Raw genomic sequence first — 15,892 nt, 5'->3', positions numbered from 1 at the left:
TTACCTTGATTAAAAATATCTTCTTATTTTATGGTATTAGTTTTTAGTTCATTTGCATCTGGAAAAAAATGTTACGAAGCTTATTGCCATTTATGAGATGGCTGGGGTCACAAAAATTGTTGAAACGAAAAAAAAAAAATTCTAATTTCTAAAATAATCAATACAACTGAACACCAGTGATTTTAAGATCACAAATATATATATTCCCTTGATATGTTTTGAAACTCTCAGGAGTATCACGTTATGGTTATATTAATCAAACCTGTATCTAATGGAAGGAGTAACTATACTCTGTGGCGACCCCTGAAGTTTTTAAACAGCATATGCCAGAATAGGGGTGGGGTTTGCTCGAGATTTTTGAAAAATACCCCATTGTTAGTTAGACTCTCTGTTAAACTAAACTTAGATTTATTATCATATCATGTTTTAGCATAGAATTTTAACTATATGCGTCATGCCCAAATAGTTTTAACGCTCTCTATCATGGTCAAAATGAAATCACAGAAAGTTTTACAGTTTATCTCTAATCTGTCAGCTCATGTTGCAGCTCAGTGCAGTAAAGAACATTTTAGATGTTAACTATGACCAGGTGGTTTAGTAACGAGTTGTCAGACTCCGCGAATTCTGGCAACACCTTTGATATAATAAACCATTTAAAACATAGAAAGCGTGGTCTTTAACGTACCATAAAACGGCATGTCAAATACTCAAAAATGTCATGACTTTATTTGTGCAAAACATTCACTTTCACAAATAGGCAAGAAGGATAAAGTGTTAAGTCACCAGGAACAAAAGAGCGAAGCAAAGAAAAAGTTTGCCAATACACAACCACGCGAGGGCGTTTAATGTGTTAGTTGAGTGAAATTAAACTGCTTACGTCTCGAAGGCATTTGATAAAAACGGAATTAGTATAATTCTACAATCTTTACTTTATAAATCTTCAAATCAAGTTTAATGCATGAACTGTCTCAATATCCATAAAAAGATTTTCGCTAGCAAAGTAAGTGCCCCTACCCAAAATCGCAAGGCATTATGTGGGCAAGATCTTTTCTTTGCTTTCTCGCGCCACGGTTTTGCCTTTATTTCACCGCTTCTGCACACTGACAGAAAGAGCACCTTTTGCACTTCCCATATAAATAATTTAACTTGGTAATATATGTCAGGCTAACAAGATAATAGCTCACTAAGTCGTGGAAGAAAACACAACTCGAAAACAAAAGCGCCTCTGCCGACGGTGTTGTTGTTCTCAATCACGTCCGCGTACCGCAGTTAAATCTGATGATTCAAACTCTGAGATGATGTTCGCATCATATTTGAGCGGATATTCTCGGACAACACACATAGACGCATCAAGTTTGATCATGTCTGCTGAGGTCGAAGAGTCAACACCCACCCAAGCCCCCGCTCCAGCAGCAACCAAAACCAAGAAGGCATCGGCGAATAAGGCAAAACCTGCCGTAGCTGCTTCTCCAGCTAAAAAGAAGAAAAAGAAGAGCAAGGGGCCCGGCAAGTACAGCCAGCTCGTCATTGATGCGATCCGCACCCTGGGCGAGAAAAACGGCTCGTCGCTTTTCAAGATATACAATGAAGCGAAGAAAGTGACCTGGTTTGATCAGCAGAACGGGCGCGTGTATCTGCGCTATTCCGTCCGCGCGCTCCTGCTCAACGACACGCTCGTGCAGGTCAAGGGACTGGGAGCCAACGGCTCGTTCAAGCTCAATAAAAAGAAATTTGAGAAAAAGCCAAAGAAGGGTGCCACCAAGGCGACCAAGACAGAAAAACCTGCAAAGCCGGCTTCCAAAAAAGACGTGAAAAAGAGAGTGACCGCAAAGAAGAGCAGCAAAAAGACCCCAGTTAAAAAGAAGACGAGTGTTAAGAAGGCGACACCCAAACCGAAGAAAGCAGCCAAAAAGACAAATGTCGCGGCGAAGAAGGCAACCAAGACAAAGAAATCAAAATAGACTTTCTTTAATATTGAAGGATTATATTTTTGTATATAGCTTATTGGATAGAGAACCAAGATCTAAGGGGATTCGTTTTTTTATTTTTGATATATTTTGATATTTCTGTTGAATTTAGGTATGCTGTCATTTACTAAGAAACGGCTTCATGGTAGAGACACACCCGCTTTAGTTTCTGCATCATGCTTCTCTCAAATTAAAGGGACTTTCGTTTGCTGCACTAAACTGGAAACTTGGTACTAGCTAACTAATGTCAATATAAGCTAAAACAGTGTGTTTTTAAAAAAAAGCTATTTAATATGAAATGTTACTGAACTGCAAAATACAACTTGTATGTCAAATAAACCTCTTATTTTTTTATATTGTTTTAATAAAAATTACTGCACAACCTTCTTGACCGGTGTTTAATATTGATGCATTTTTAACCTGTTAATTTAAACAAGATATTATAGCAAGATTAGATCAATGATTCAATTTAATTATATTACCTTTAGAGCATTTTATGTGTTAACCGTAAAGGGTGCATGCACAAAAATCATCAGGGGTGAAAAGATAAATACATTTAAAACGACAGATCTGGAATCTAATAATCAAGTTGTTGGACATCTCAACTTTTTTTCCTTAAAGCTTTTGACAATAACATTTATATCTTTTAGTGAAGGAGTTATGTACATTTTCCCCTTTCTGCTTTTTTTATCCCTGCTGAGCTCTTTAAAAACGACCATCATGCAAAATGTGATTTTAAATATGATACAAAAATATTAGGCGGTAAAACAATCAAGAGAAAGTCGTACTGTATATTCACAAACAAGTTATGCTATCGCTGCAGCTGACAAGAACGTCCTCTTCTACAACTTATTGCAAAAAAATCAATTAAAGCAATATTGTCAGCGAATTAAGCACTTAATACAGGCATGTTAGCGCATTTCACCATCAAGATATTTTCAACCAGAAACAGCAGTAAAAGAAAATTCCGTTAGATTTATACAGTCGTCGCCCCCTCTTTGGTGAAAAGTTGGTATCTTCCGATGAATAGCGTTACCCGCGGAAGTCGCCCCCCTCTTTGGTGAAAAGTTGGTATCTTCCGATGAATAGCGTTACTCGCGGAAGTCGCCCGGTGTTTGTAGCACTTCCGTCTTCTGCTCCAGCGGGTACACAGCAATGGTAGGATTGCCTTTCAACACTTCAGGAAAAATATGAGTTGTGTTTTGTTTGTGTAATCATTATTACATGAATGATAATGCTGTTGTGAGGCAAAAGTCTGATTCCAGGTGTTTGTTACTGCGTTGGTGTGAAGTTGCTCAGTAGTGCTAAATCCCTAACGTTAGCTAACATCCCCACCCTTATTCCCCAGTCGCGAGTTGACTGATATTGATTTGACAATTCAGTGTGTATTAACACTGGCAGCGCGTTGTAATCCAGAGTTTGTGTATTATGGGCAAGACAACTCAAATTGACCTCATTTCATATTGTGCATTAATGAATGGACTGAAAATGATTAACAGACACCCCTTTATTTTTAAATATACCAGTGTTGTGCTACAAATTTTCCTTCTTCAGTATTGTTACACCTTTGAATAAACGGGTGTATAAGTGCACATTCTGTCGAGATCGTTGCTGGTTACCTCTGTGTTATGCACAACACAAATGAGTGAACAACATTTCTTAGGTGTTATCAGCTATTCAGTATAAATTAACTTGCTTTAGTTATGAAATTTATGTGTACAGTCTGTTTTAGAGTCTAGTTCAATGCAGTGAGCTATTTCTGAATTCCAGGCAGCCCACATAATACTAAACAAGGTCAGTGTTTTAATAATGCATCATGTTTCATGCAGGTTTGCACTTCCTTCATGTCTTGAATTTAAGTTCAGGAAGTGTCGAGCTTCAGACAGTGCAGTCTATGAAGAGATTCATGATGTTTGCAGGTTGACTGAGCCACTTAATGTGTAAAGAGAATTTTTTTTTCTTTTCTTTGGAGGGCTTGTGTAGGACTATCCCAAAAATTTCCCTGCAGGTTCAGGCGTGTGTGGAACAAATAGAGCTTGCTGTCAGGTTGCAGACATGGTTCATCATCCTGAGTACTGATTTAATTTTTGTTTCATCAGACAGCGACTCTGCGTCCGTACCTGAATGCGGTGCGTGCTACACTGCAGGCAGCTCTCTGTCTGGAAAACTTCTCCTCACAGGTGGTTGAAAGACACAACAAACCTGAGGTTGAAGTCCGGTAAGTGTGTGTTACTGTGTTTGCATGTGTGTTTTATTTGTGTGTAAAAGTTTCATGATAGGTCAATAGCCTACATGCACACATCTGACTGGTTCAAACCTAACATTAAAGTTTTAAAATGTTTGCAATATGATTTGGCCATAGATAGTTTGAAAGAGAATACAAGCATAAGCTGCAGTATACAGTCAAACCTGCCAATTCAGTATATTCTTCAAACTTTCATTTCAGCGTTTAAAGAAATAGTGGATGCATGACAATTTCTAATGTTTTACTGGGGTTTTAGTTTAATATCAAGTTTTTGGTTTACTCGTGGTGATTATTCCAAGGTCCTTACATGCATGACATCATGAGACCCATGTTTATTTTATAAAAACAATGTAAATATGAAATGAAAAGCTTAAAATTTAAATGAAAATGAGATATGTTGCCTTGACAGTATAAAATTAGTAAAACAAAAACTAACTTGCATAAAATGATTGCAAGTTAAATGAATTTAAACTTATTAATTTTTAAAATGTAACTGTTAAAAAGTATTAAACTGAAAATGTAGAAATAAGCTAATTCCAAAATAATAAATTCTATAGTAGTATTAAAAAAAATAACGCTGACCCATTTGTATGTAAAATGGAATGTATCTGTTAGAATGAGCATGTCAGCAGTTTATATTTATTGAACTGAAACCTGTTTTCATGTTTATGGTATTGCGGCAGATTTCAGGCCACTTGGTGGTGACCCAGCATGCCATTTTAAAACCATTTATAGGCTTATTTATACTGCATAGTATGCAGAATGCCAGTGTGTTTGTGTGTATACTTTACTGTTTTTGTCTAATCGTCTCAACAGGAGCAGTAAGGAGCTTTTGCTTCAGCCTGTTGTGATCAGTAGGAATGATAAAGAGAAGGTTCTAATAGAAGGTTCCATCAACTCTGTGCGAGTCAGCATTGCTGTCAAACAGGTAAGCACACACATTGTTTTACCCTAAACTCACTCTTGCTGTCCTTTCCGAGATGGGTTTTGAAATATTGTTATATACAGAATACAGAAAATGCTACTAATAATACAAAAAGAGAAGTATTGTGGTGGAGATGAGACAAGTCAGGGAGTTTGGTTTCAGTCTGACTCATTAATATCAACACATGCAGTCCACTGAACACTGTAAGCCAGTGGTTCTCAACCAGGGGCCTACTTAGGGGCCTCAGCAAACTTCCATGGGAGCCACAGGATTTAAATGAATAAATTATTATTGAGATATTAAATTAATCATGCACTGAAGTAAAATAATAATAAAAAAAACCCCACAAACAATCTAGATGGTTTAATATATCAAAATAGGAAATCAAGCAGTTATGTTATAGTTACAGCAGAAATACCAATAATATCTTAGCCTTTATTGGTGGAGGGGGTCCTTTGAATATTGTGATGGTGATTGTGGGCCCTTTAGGTCACAACGGTTGAGAACCACTGTGGTAAGCCAGCAGTATGTGATTTATGTTTCAATAAAACAAGCTAAGAATCCAGTCTGATGGTTTGTTTTGGTCCTTAATGGTCTGTGATTGGATGATGCACCTCAACTTGTCAATTGAAGGCTGATGAGATTGAAAAGATCCTGTGTCACAAGTTCATGCGCTTCATGATGATGAGAGCTGAGAACTTCTTCATCCTCAGAAGAAAACCTGTGGAGGTGAGGGAGAGCGGAGAAATTTTACTGCATTTTGAATTCTTGCTAACAAAATAACCTTCATTTCTTTTGTCAGGGATATGACATCAGTTTCCTCATTACTAACTTCCACACAGAACAAATGTATAAGCATAAGTTAGTAGACTTTGTCATCCATTTTATGGAGGAGATCGATAAGGAAATCAGTGAGATGAAACTGTCTGTCAACGCCAGGGCTCGCATAGTTGCAGAGGAGTTCCTCAAAAATGTGAGTGTCTCTGCAGTATGATTTATTAGAAGGAAAATTTCACTGTCACACCAACAATCTCTTACTTTATTTTCTGTTTTTGCTCAACAGTTTTAGGAAATTTTCAGTACTCCTTCTGCTGGCTGCAATACCTGTGTCACCTTGGTTGCCGGAAAAATACGATGGAGAGCTGTGGGGCCAGTGAGGAAGTGGTTAAGGTGTAATTTGATTCCTGGACCACCAGCAAAGGTGGAAGAGCTGGATCCAGAGGGTGCCGTCTGTCACAGGAATGAATTCAGAGTATTGCAGTATTGTAACTCAAGAGCAAAGTAATGGTTTTCACAGACGGGCACGGTACTACTTTTGTTGTTGTTTTATTCTTTGTTTGACTTTTTTGCCCCTCTTATCTCTTTTTTAACTTTTGCTAATGGCCTAATTTTGTTTTAAAAGTATTTTGTTTCTTCATACTTTGCAATTCCATTTGTGTATTCTGTCTCCCTTTATCTTATCCCAAATCCCTTTGTTATTTTTTAGTAGTAAAGCGCTCACAATGTTGCAATATTCTGAATATAACTCAGCTTTCCCTCGTGCTCGTGAATATTAATGAGAATATACTGTACATATTAACAAGGATAAACTAATTTTACCTCTGCCTTTCTAACAAACCTTAAAATCAGGGTGGGTCTATATAAATGAAACTTCGTTGATCCTCATGAGCACAAAGGAAAAATGTTCAGTGTCCAATAATTTAAACAGTTTGTTTTGTCAGTGTTTTATAAATATATATACTGTGTTCAAATGACCATTTTTCATGTTGAGTTTTGATATTAAAAAACAAACCTCACGCTGGTGCACATGGATCTTACAAACCATATCAGTCATGGCAAAATAATGATGACGATGCTAAATAAATCCCTTTATAGCTTTTTTTTTTTTTGTATTTTGTTGTTTATTGTGGGAATGACAGGTCTTGGTTCAGTTACGTATTGCAGTAAGTTTAGCTTCTGTATATTTTGAATGTTACAGTATGTACAATACAATGATGGGCCATATTTGAAGAGCTTGAGAATGGTCAGTAACTATTTGATATGCAGCATCTTTGTGATATTTGGGGAAAAAAGACATTTCATATCATCACAAGATATTCAAATAGTAGATGCAATGCAAACTATATAGACAGAAGGGAGAAGCTTCCTGTTTTTACTTGTTTGTTCCTACAACGGAGGTCAGTTATCTAAGCTTTCTTCTGTGTCACATGATATGTAAAAACTACCATATGTTAGTATTCTAATTAAAACATTTTAAAATGGCATTTTTATAATTAATGTTTTTTGCCTGTATTTAAGTTGACTTATTTTTACATTTATTTAAAAATGAGTTCTTTATTTATTGCACAGACTTGGGGAGAATTCGAAGCTTTTAATTCAATTTTAGTTGGCAATACTTGAAGTACTGTCATTTAGTTTGATCTATTTTATAGCAAAGAATTGATAGCAATCTAGTGTTTTCACAACTTTTCCCTCATTTTTATAATTAAAATGAGATAATAAAAATAAAGTACTCCCCTATCAGTTCTCCCTTCAGGCTGTTGTATATTTTGTGTTGTTTTCGAAGGGCAGCTGCTTGAGTGTATCTATATTTACACTTAATCCTTATAAGACGATAATATGAAATATCATGTATCACTTTTTATTGAGGAGATGAGCTCACCGTTGTGGGTAATCTCTTGAGAATTTTTACAGCACTTTCCCGTTTTACAGAGCCCCTATCTTGTTTCCCATCCCAAGGAAACTCTGAGTGTAATTGGTATAAATCGTTCAATCTCATGTTGAATGGCATGCAGTTCTTTGACAACCACAAAAGATGGGTTAAGAAATAAAGCTGGCAGTGAAGAAGTTACCTTAGTTTCACCATAAAAATACACACCAAGTATAACAACTATTGTGTTTAAACACTAGATGGAAAAATGCAAATGCTCATTTGCCTCAAATCTCATACCTCAAAAAGCTATATCTGAGATGAAGATGAACTCAATAAAATTAGCAGCTTATGGTCACTTTCATCCTGTCTGTGTGCTCATGCAGCTATTTTCAAAATTGAAATTTCTTGTCTTTTATCAAATGTATGTTTGGAAGTAATTTGCAACAGTATACATGTGACATTTGCGGGCTCCCCCTCAGCTAAAGAGAGATGTCCCACAGTGCCAAGGAACATTGTTAAGATTGAATTGACACAATTTAGACCACTGCAGTGCTATATATTATAATAGAGTGCATACATTTTATTACAGAGCATCAAGGTTCTCACATGATTTTAATGTTACATGAGTTTTCTTTCATTTTCATCAAAAAAATGTATATATATGCATGCATGCTATGTTTAAAGCTTCAGTACATGTCTTTGATATGCAAAGCTCTGGACTGTTTCGAAAATGTGGAAATATTGGAACTGAACTGCAATACTCTATCCAAAATCACTTTAGATTTATCATCAGATAAAAATAATATTCCAGAGAGAGATGCGGAGTTGAGGGCAGTCCAAGCACCAAATAGAGAAAGAGAGAGTTTTGCTGATTGAACACATTATATAAAACAAGACGTCGAGTGCAAAGCCATTGACTGGGGCCGACTCCGGTGAGTAAAATAATAATATTCAAGTCAATGTACAGTCATTTTAGACACTTTCAAAACTGTTGCAACAGAGATGGAAATACAGTTTTTAAATACATGCATTATGCTTCCATCTTTGTTGCCACAGTTTTGGAAGTGCCTTCTTCTGTTCTAAAGAAGGGGGTACCCCAATACTTTTTCCCATATAGTGTATGTAGAAATCATTGGTGTTTGGTGATGAGTTTTCGGCTCAAGGTCTGCATTTAAAGTCACACCAGAGGTGTTCAGCTGAGATTAGGACTTTGCTTTATGCAGACCAGTCAAGTTCTTCCACATTCACTGAATTAATCATTTCTTTTTGAACCTTGCCTTATACACAGAGGCACTGTCATGTTAGAATAGAAAAGGGTTCTGTCCAAACTGTTGCTATAAAATTAGAAGCACACAATTCCCTAGAATATCATTATATGCTTAAACATTAAGATTTGTACTCATATAAATTACTAAAGTAGTCAAACCTGTTCATTAGAAGGGTGATCCAATACTTTTGGCAATATAGTGTATCTGAAAGTATTAATATTGTGCAGGGTTTATTTTTTAATAAATGTATTATAATATTTACAGATTATATTTGTATTATTTATTATACTGTACAGAGGCAGGGGGCAAGAAAAAGGGTGGCTCTTTCCAGACAGTGTCTGCACTGTTAAGGGTAAGTTTACCATGTTAAATATGTGTTCATGTTAAATGTGTTCGAAAAATGCTAATATTATTAATATATGTACTTGTACACTGGTCAAATATTTCAACATATTTTGGAAAAAATTCTACAGGAGAATTTGGGTAAGCTGATGACCAACTTGAGGAGCACACATCCCCATTTTGTGCGGGGACCCCTGGTTGGTATTGTTATTTTTTCCAATATTAAATTGTGCTTTGCTTAGTATAACAATATCAGCTTTGTTTAGCTGTAATAAAAAGACTCAGAATCCTATTTAAGAATGTTTTAAGATTAAGATCCCTCTACCTATTTTTCCAGGTCTTATGGAGAACTTTCTGGTCATCCACCAGCTGCGCTGTAATGATGTACTGGAGGGAATCAGAATTTGCCAAGCAGAATCCTCTATGGTGACTTTAAGCAGAGGTATCTCACATACATACCATGTGTGAATATCATGCACATTTTATTTTTTACCATGACACTTCTATTTGTGGTGTAAGGGTACTTATTCAGATGAAAATTTAACTGAAATGTAATGAAATCACTTCTGTTTCAGGTACAAAGTATTGAATGCTAGTGTCATCCCTGAGGGTCATTTCATTGACAATAAGAAGACTTCAGAGAAGCTTCTTGGCTCCATTGATGTGGATCATACCCAGTACAAGTTTGGACACACAAAAGTACACACTGTCAAACCATATTTTGTACCTTATTTTGCAGATATTAGATAATAATGCATAATTGCTTTATTACTTATTTGTGATAGGTGTTCTTCAAAGCTGGTCTGCTGGGTACCCTTGAGGAGATGCGAGATGAAAAACTAGCTGAGCTGGTTACCATGACTCAGGCTCTTTGTCGTGGATACGTTGAGGAGAGAATTCGTCATAATGAAGAGGAGGTATGTTTTTTCACAATATAGTATATGGTATGGGGTAACTTCATGCTTATACACAGGATCTGGCCATTTCTTCTGATTCTATGATCCAGAGAGTCCATCTTCTCCATCCAGTACAACATCCGCTCATTCATGAATGTGAAACACTGGCCGTGGATGAAGCTGTATTTTAAGATCAAACCTCTGCTGAAGAGTGCAGAGACTGAGAAGGAAATGGCAGCCATGAAAGATAATTTTTTAAAAATTAAGGAGGATCCAGCAAAGGCACTTGCCAAGAAGAAGGAGCTGGAGGAGAAGATGGTTTCCCTGCTGCAGGAGAAAAATGACCTGCAGTTACAAGTGGCATCTGTAAGTTTTTCAGCGGCATCCTGCTGAAAAGATCACAAATAATAAATTTGTCTTTATAACGTAACAAATGCACAGCTAAAATAAAATGATGCTCTAATCAACAGGAAAAGGAAAACCTTTCTGATGCTGAAGAGAGATGTGAAGGACTAATCAAAAACAAGATCCAGCTGGAGGCGAAACTTAAAGAAACAAATGAAATATTAGAGGATGAGGAAGAAATCAATGCAGAACTGACAGCCAAAAAGAGAAAACTAGAGGATGAGTGCTCTGAGCTGAAGAAAGATATTGATGATTTAGAGCTTACCTTAGCCAAAGTGGAGAAGGAGAAACATGCCACTGAGAACAAGGTTTACTCACTTAATTCATATTACCCATCAAATATGACCTGATGTGACTCTTAACAATTTCACTAAATTTCTTTATTAGGTGAAAAATCTTACAGAAGAGATGGCCTCACTGGATGAAAGCATTGCAAAGTTAACCAAAGAGAAGAAAGCCCTCCAAGAGGCACATTAGCAAACTTTGAATGATCTGCAGGCAGAGGAGGACAAAGTCAATACTCTGACGAAAGCCAAAACCAAACTTGAACAACAAGTGGATGATGTAAGTTACATTAGTTGCTGCAATATATTGGTTGAATTGTTTAATTTTAGATGTAGATGCCTTTAAGACCAACCAATATTGGAATCTTGCTTGATAGCTGGAAGGTTCTCTGGAGCAAGAAAGGAAACTCCGTATGGACCTTGAGAGAGCCAAGAGAAAGCTTGAGGGTGACCTGAAACTAGCAGAAGAATCCATAATGGGCCTGGAGAATGACAAGCCACAATCAGATGAGAAGATAAAGAAGTAAGACTTTAACTTTTATTTGAAACGTTTTGAAGAGAATAATATTTTTGATGGTATGTAAATTATCTGTTACAACTATTTCCCACAGGAAGGACTTTGAGATAAGCCAACTTTTAAGTAAGCTTGAGGATGAACAGTCTATTAGTACCCGACATCAAAAGAAGGTCAAGGAACTCCAGGCCATCTCTCAATGAATAACACTAGGATCACTGATCATGTAGTCTGGTTCAAGTCTGATCATCATCATAACCACTGTTTATTTAAGGCCCGGATTGAGGAGCTGGAGGAAGAAATTGAGGCAGAACGTGCTGCTCGTGCAAAGGTCGAGAAGCAGAAATCCGATCTCTCCAGGGAACTTGAGGAGATCAGCGAGAGGCTTGAAGAAGCAGGCAGCGCCACTGCTGCCCAGATTGAGATGAACAAAAAACGTGAGGCTGAGTTCCAGAAACTACGCCGTGATCTGGAGGAGTCCACCTTGCAGCACAAAGCGACGGCTGCAGCACTCCGCAAGAAGCAGGCCGACACTGTGGCAGAGCTGGGAGAACAGATAGACAACCTCCAGCGTGTGAAACAGAAGCTGGAAAAAGAAAAGAGTGAATACAAATGGAGATTGATGACCTGTCAAGCAATATGGAGGCTGTCGCCAAATCAAAGGCACGCAAATTGCTTTTCCTGAATATTGCGTTTTTAACATAACAGTCATATTTATAGCAGTTTTTCCTTTCAGGGTAACTTGGAGAATATGTGCCGTACTCTTGAAGATCAACTGAGTGAAATTAAAACCAAAAACGATGAAACGATCCGTCAACTAAATGAGATAAGTGCACAAAAAGCAAGACTGGCTACTGAGAATGGTACGTTTGAGTACAAAGCCACACTTCAAACTCCAAATTCAAGGTTTTGCCTACATTTTCAAGGAATTGTTCTTCCTTTTAAAAGGTGAATTCAGTCGCCTGCTAGAGGAAAAAGAAGCTTGTTTCTCAGTTGACTCGAGGCAAGCAAGCTTTCACTCAGCAAATTGAGGAGCTTAAGCGACATATTGAGGAAGAAACCAAGGTAATTGTTTACTATTTTGGTAACACGTGTCTCGTAACGGGTATTAGCAACATTAGCAAATAATGCTTTGTTTGTTGTTTTTCAGGCCAAAAATGCTCTGGCTCATGCTGTCCAGTCAGCACGACATGACTGTGATCTGCTCAGAGAGCAGTACGAGGAGGAACAGGAGGCCAAATCTGAGCTTCAGCGTGGCATGTCAAAGGCCAACAGTGAAGTAGCTCAGTGGAGATCCAAATATGAGACTGATGCCATTCAGCGTACTGAAGAGCTTGAGGAAGCAAAGTAAATTAAATAATCTGCTTAAATAAACACTCAACAGGAAATAAAGTAGAAGCAATGTCTAATATTTCATTGTTGTTCTTAGGAAAAAGCTTGCTCAGCGAAGAGTCCATTGAGGCTGTGAACTCAAAGTGTGCCTCTCTGGAAAAAACCAAGCAGCGACTGCAAGGTGAAGTTGAGGATCTCATGATTGATGTGGAGAGAGCTAATGCTCTTGCCGCCAATCTTGACAAGAAGCAGAGGAACTTTGACAAGGTACAGGGTGTATTAATTGTTGCTGATTGTTTGTACAACAGCATAAGGTCTTTGCTCACAAATTCAGTTTACTTTTTCCAAGATTCTGGCAGAGTGGAAGCAAAAGCATTAGGAAAGCCAAGCAGAACTGGAAGGAGCTCAAAAAGAAGCCCGTTCTCTTAGTACAGAGCTTTTTAAGATGAAGAACTCCTATGAAGAAGCCCTGGGCCATCTGGAGACCCTCGAGGGGGAACAAAAACCTTCAACGTAAGGTTTTTTTCACAAATACAAAGTGCAGACCGTTTCCATGCTTACATGTGAATACTCTGGTTTTTATATTATTCAGAGGAAATGTCTGACTTCACTGAACAAATTGGAGAGACTGGGAAAACCGTTCATGAGCTGGAGAAAGCCAAGAAGACAGTTGAAACAGAGAAAATAGAAATAAAGGCTGCTCTTGAGGAAGCTGAGGTAAGCTGAAGCGTTTCTGAATAACTACTATAATACTTAACAAAACTGTTTTTTTGTAATGTTAACTGATTATTGCTCTTCTACTGGTCAACAGGGAACCCTGGAACATGAGGAATCTAAGATGCTTCGTATCCAGCTTGAGCTAAGCCAAGTGAAAGGGGAGATCGATCGTAAATTGGCCGAGAAAGATGAGGAAATAGAACAAATCAAAAGGAATAGCCAAAGAGTGATTGATTCCATGCAGAGCACTCTAGACTCTGAGATCAGGAGCAGAAATGAAGCCCTAAGAGTCAAGAAGAAGATGGAAGGAGACCTCAATGAGATGGAGATTCAACTGAACCATGCAAATCGCCAGGCTGCTGAAGCTCAGAAACAGCTCAGGAACGTCCAAGGATAGCTCAAGGTAAAACAGAATAGCTCTTGTAAACGTTCCAGTTGTCCTCAGCTGGAAGCTGAACCTCATACTCTTCAATACTTATTCCAATGAAACAAGTTATTCATATGACCTGTTTACCAAGTTCTGTTGTTATCCTTATCCTTTAAAAAAATAAAATATAAAAAAAAAATCTCCAGATCAAAAAAAAAAAAGAAAAAAAAGAAACAAGTTATTCATCTTTTAATAGGATGCCCAACTGCACCTTGATGATGCTCTGAGGAGTCAAGAGGACCTGAAGGAACAGGTTGCTATGGTTGAATGCAGGAATAACCTGATGCAGGCTGAGATTGAGGAGCTGAGATCTGCTCTAGAGCAAACCGAGAGAGGTCGCAAAGTGGCTGAGCAGGAACTGGTGGATGCCAGCGAGCGTGTAGGACTTCTACACTCCCAGGTTTGTTTTCAAGTGTTTCCAATTTAATTCAGATGGGCTCTTAGACAGAATCATCATTGGTAAACCATGTTACTCTCCAATATACAGAACACCAGTCTCATCAACACCAAAAAGAAGCTTGAGGCCGATTTAGTTCAAATCCAAGGTGAAGTGGATGATGCTGTTCAGGAGTCACAAAATGCAGAGGAGAAGGCTAAGAAAACTATTACTGATGTAAGTGCCTATTTATATGAAAATACACAATGATATGTTCTATATGACCACATTTTTTTCTAGTCAAATCCAATTAAATGCATCTAGTGAACACTGAAAAAGAGTCACGTGTGATTACAGGCTGCCATGATGGCAGAAGAGCTGAAGAAAGAGCAGGATACAAGTTCTCATCTTCCGAGGATGAAGAAGAACCTGGAAGTCACAGTCAAAGACCTGCAGTACCGTCTCAATGAGGCTGAGAGTCTGGCCATGAAGGGAGGAAAGAAGCAGCTCCAGAAACTGGAAGCTAGGGTACTTTTTTGTGCAATTTGTAAGAAGGTTATGAAATCTAAAGGGTACACTAGAATTTTTTTAATTTATTTTTTCTATCTATTTCCTAGGTTCGTGAACTGGAGAATGAGGTTGAGGCTGAGCGAAGAAAAAGTGCCGAAGCAGTTAAAGGAGTTCGGAAGTATGAGAGAAGAGTGAAGGAGCTCATTTACCAGGTAAGTGATTTTACTTAACTTCTGAGAAGGAATGGTTCATCAACAGCAACATTAGTTACAATGCAGTCTTTTTAACAGACTGAAGAGGATAAGAAGAATGTAACCAGACTGCAGGATCTGGTGGACAAACTGCAGTTGAAAGTGAAGTCCTATAAGAGACAAGCTAAGGAAGCTGTAAGTACAGTATTATATGGTCATATTTCATCATAATTAAGACATTATTATTTTGTTTGACAATTTAATAAACTATTGATTCCTGGGTAATCTCATCACAGGAGGAACTGGCCAGCACTCACCTGGCAAGGTACGGGAAGGTGCAGCATGAGATGGAGGAAGCTCAGGAGAGAGCTGACATCGTAGAGTCCCAGGTCAATAAGCTCAGGGCAAAGAGGCGTGATATCGGAAAGGTATTTTTAAAAAGTTATTTATTCAAAACTTCTGAATATACACAAACTAAACTCAAAAGTCCAGAATATTTGACTGTTATTTATTTATTTATTTACTCATTTTTCTTCCTCAGGGAAAAGAGCTTGCAGAGTAAATATCACCTTTCAAGAAGAGTCAGCAATAAACAATAATTTAATATGAATTTGTGCTAAGTCATGTGGTCAATAAAGTTGCCTTTATAATGGCTGCAGTCTTTTCTTTTATTTAAAATTTTGACTTGCTCTCTTCATTTCACTGATGACACAAAAACTAATAAGTCTTTAATAAAAATGAAAGCTTCTTACATGGTTTAAAGTATCAGTATAAATAAAAAACTATGGATAATTGGTAAATTGTTTAAACGTGATGTGGCCTTTGCTTACACGAAAATGT

General features: G+C 37.5%; 2 protein-coding genes and 1 pseudogene across 3 annotated transcripts; all 3 read left to right on the top strand.

Annotated features, from left to right (window-relative positions):
* The first annotated feature begins 1,283 nt into the window (after positions 1 to 1,283).
* On the top strand, positions 1,284 to 2,353 carry LOC306878667 (uncharacterized protein). Its single transcript, XM_079431144.1, has one exon. It carries the CDS (start codon positions 1,296 to 1,298, stop codon positions 1,959 to 1,961), a length of 666 nt encoding a protein of 221 aa, XP_079287270.1. The 5' UTR covers positions 1,284 to 1,295; the 3' UTR covers positions 1,962 to 2,353.
* A 713-nt stretch (positions 2,354 to 3,066) lies between these two features.
* LOC306878671 (actin-related protein 2/3 complex subunit 4-like) lies at positions 3,067 to 7,017 on the top strand. Its single transcript, XM_079431151.1, has 6 exons — positions 3,067 to 3,125; positions 4,067 to 4,185; positions 5,029 to 5,140; positions 5,771 to 5,866; positions 5,940 to 6,110; positions 6,201 to 7,017. Exons 1-6 carry the CDS (start codon positions 3,123 to 3,125, stop codon positions 6,204 to 6,206), a joined length of 507 nt encoding a protein of 168 aa, XP_079287277.1. The 5' UTR covers positions 3,067 to 3,122; the 3' UTR covers positions 6,207 to 7,017.
* LOC306879186 (myosin heavy chain, fast skeletal muscle-like) lies at positions 6,272 to 15,614 on the top strand (annotated as a pseudogene). Its single transcript has 26 exons — positions 6,272 to 6,290; positions 9,355 to 9,410; positions 9,532 to 9,582; positions 9,710 to 9,842; positions 9,976 to 10,099; positions 10,186 to 10,317; positions 10,407 to 10,662; positions 10,767 to 11,009; positions 11,089 to 11,265; positions 11,363 to 11,508; positions 11,597 to 11,687; positions 11,774 to 12,162; positions 12,236 to 12,372; positions 12,458 to 12,564; positions 12,650 to 12,846; positions 12,929 to 13,098; positions 13,181 to 13,344; positions 13,424 to 13,548; positions 13,643 to 13,951; positions 14,172 to 14,375; positions 14,463 to 14,588; positions 14,709 to 14,879; positions 14,969 to 15,073; positions 15,152 to 15,247; positions 15,349 to 15,480; positions 15,594 to 15,614. The product of its transcript is annotated as a myosin heavy chain, fast skeletal muscle-like (transcript).
* The last annotated feature ends 278 nt before the right edge of the window (positions 15,615 to 15,892 follow it).

This window comes from Barbus barbus, assembly GCF_936440315.1.
Source record: "Barbus barbus genome assembly, chromosome: 13".
Taxonomy (NCBI): domain Eukaryota; kingdom Metazoa; phylum Chordata; class Actinopteri; order Cypriniformes; family Cyprinidae; genus Barbus; species Barbus barbus.
This window is presented reverse-complemented; position numbering and strand designations above follow the sequence as displayed.

What these genes read in the sequence shown, in the direction of transcription:
- LOC306878667 (XM_079431144.1), top strand. Translation starts at nt 1,296, where the DNA reads ATGATGTTCGCATCATATTTGAGCGGATATTCTCGGACAACACACATA.
- LOC306878671 (XM_079431151.1), top strand. An exon ending in TCAGCATTGCTGTCAAACAG is followed by an intron (nt 5,141 to 5,770) that starts GTAAGCACACAC and finishes TGTCAATTGAAG; the next exon opens with GCTGATGAGATTGAAAAGAT. An exon ending in TCAGAAGAAAACCTGTGGAG is followed by an intron (nt 5,867 to 5,939) that starts GTGAGGGAGAGC and finishes TTCTTTTGTCAG; the next exon opens with GGATATGACATCAGTTTCCT.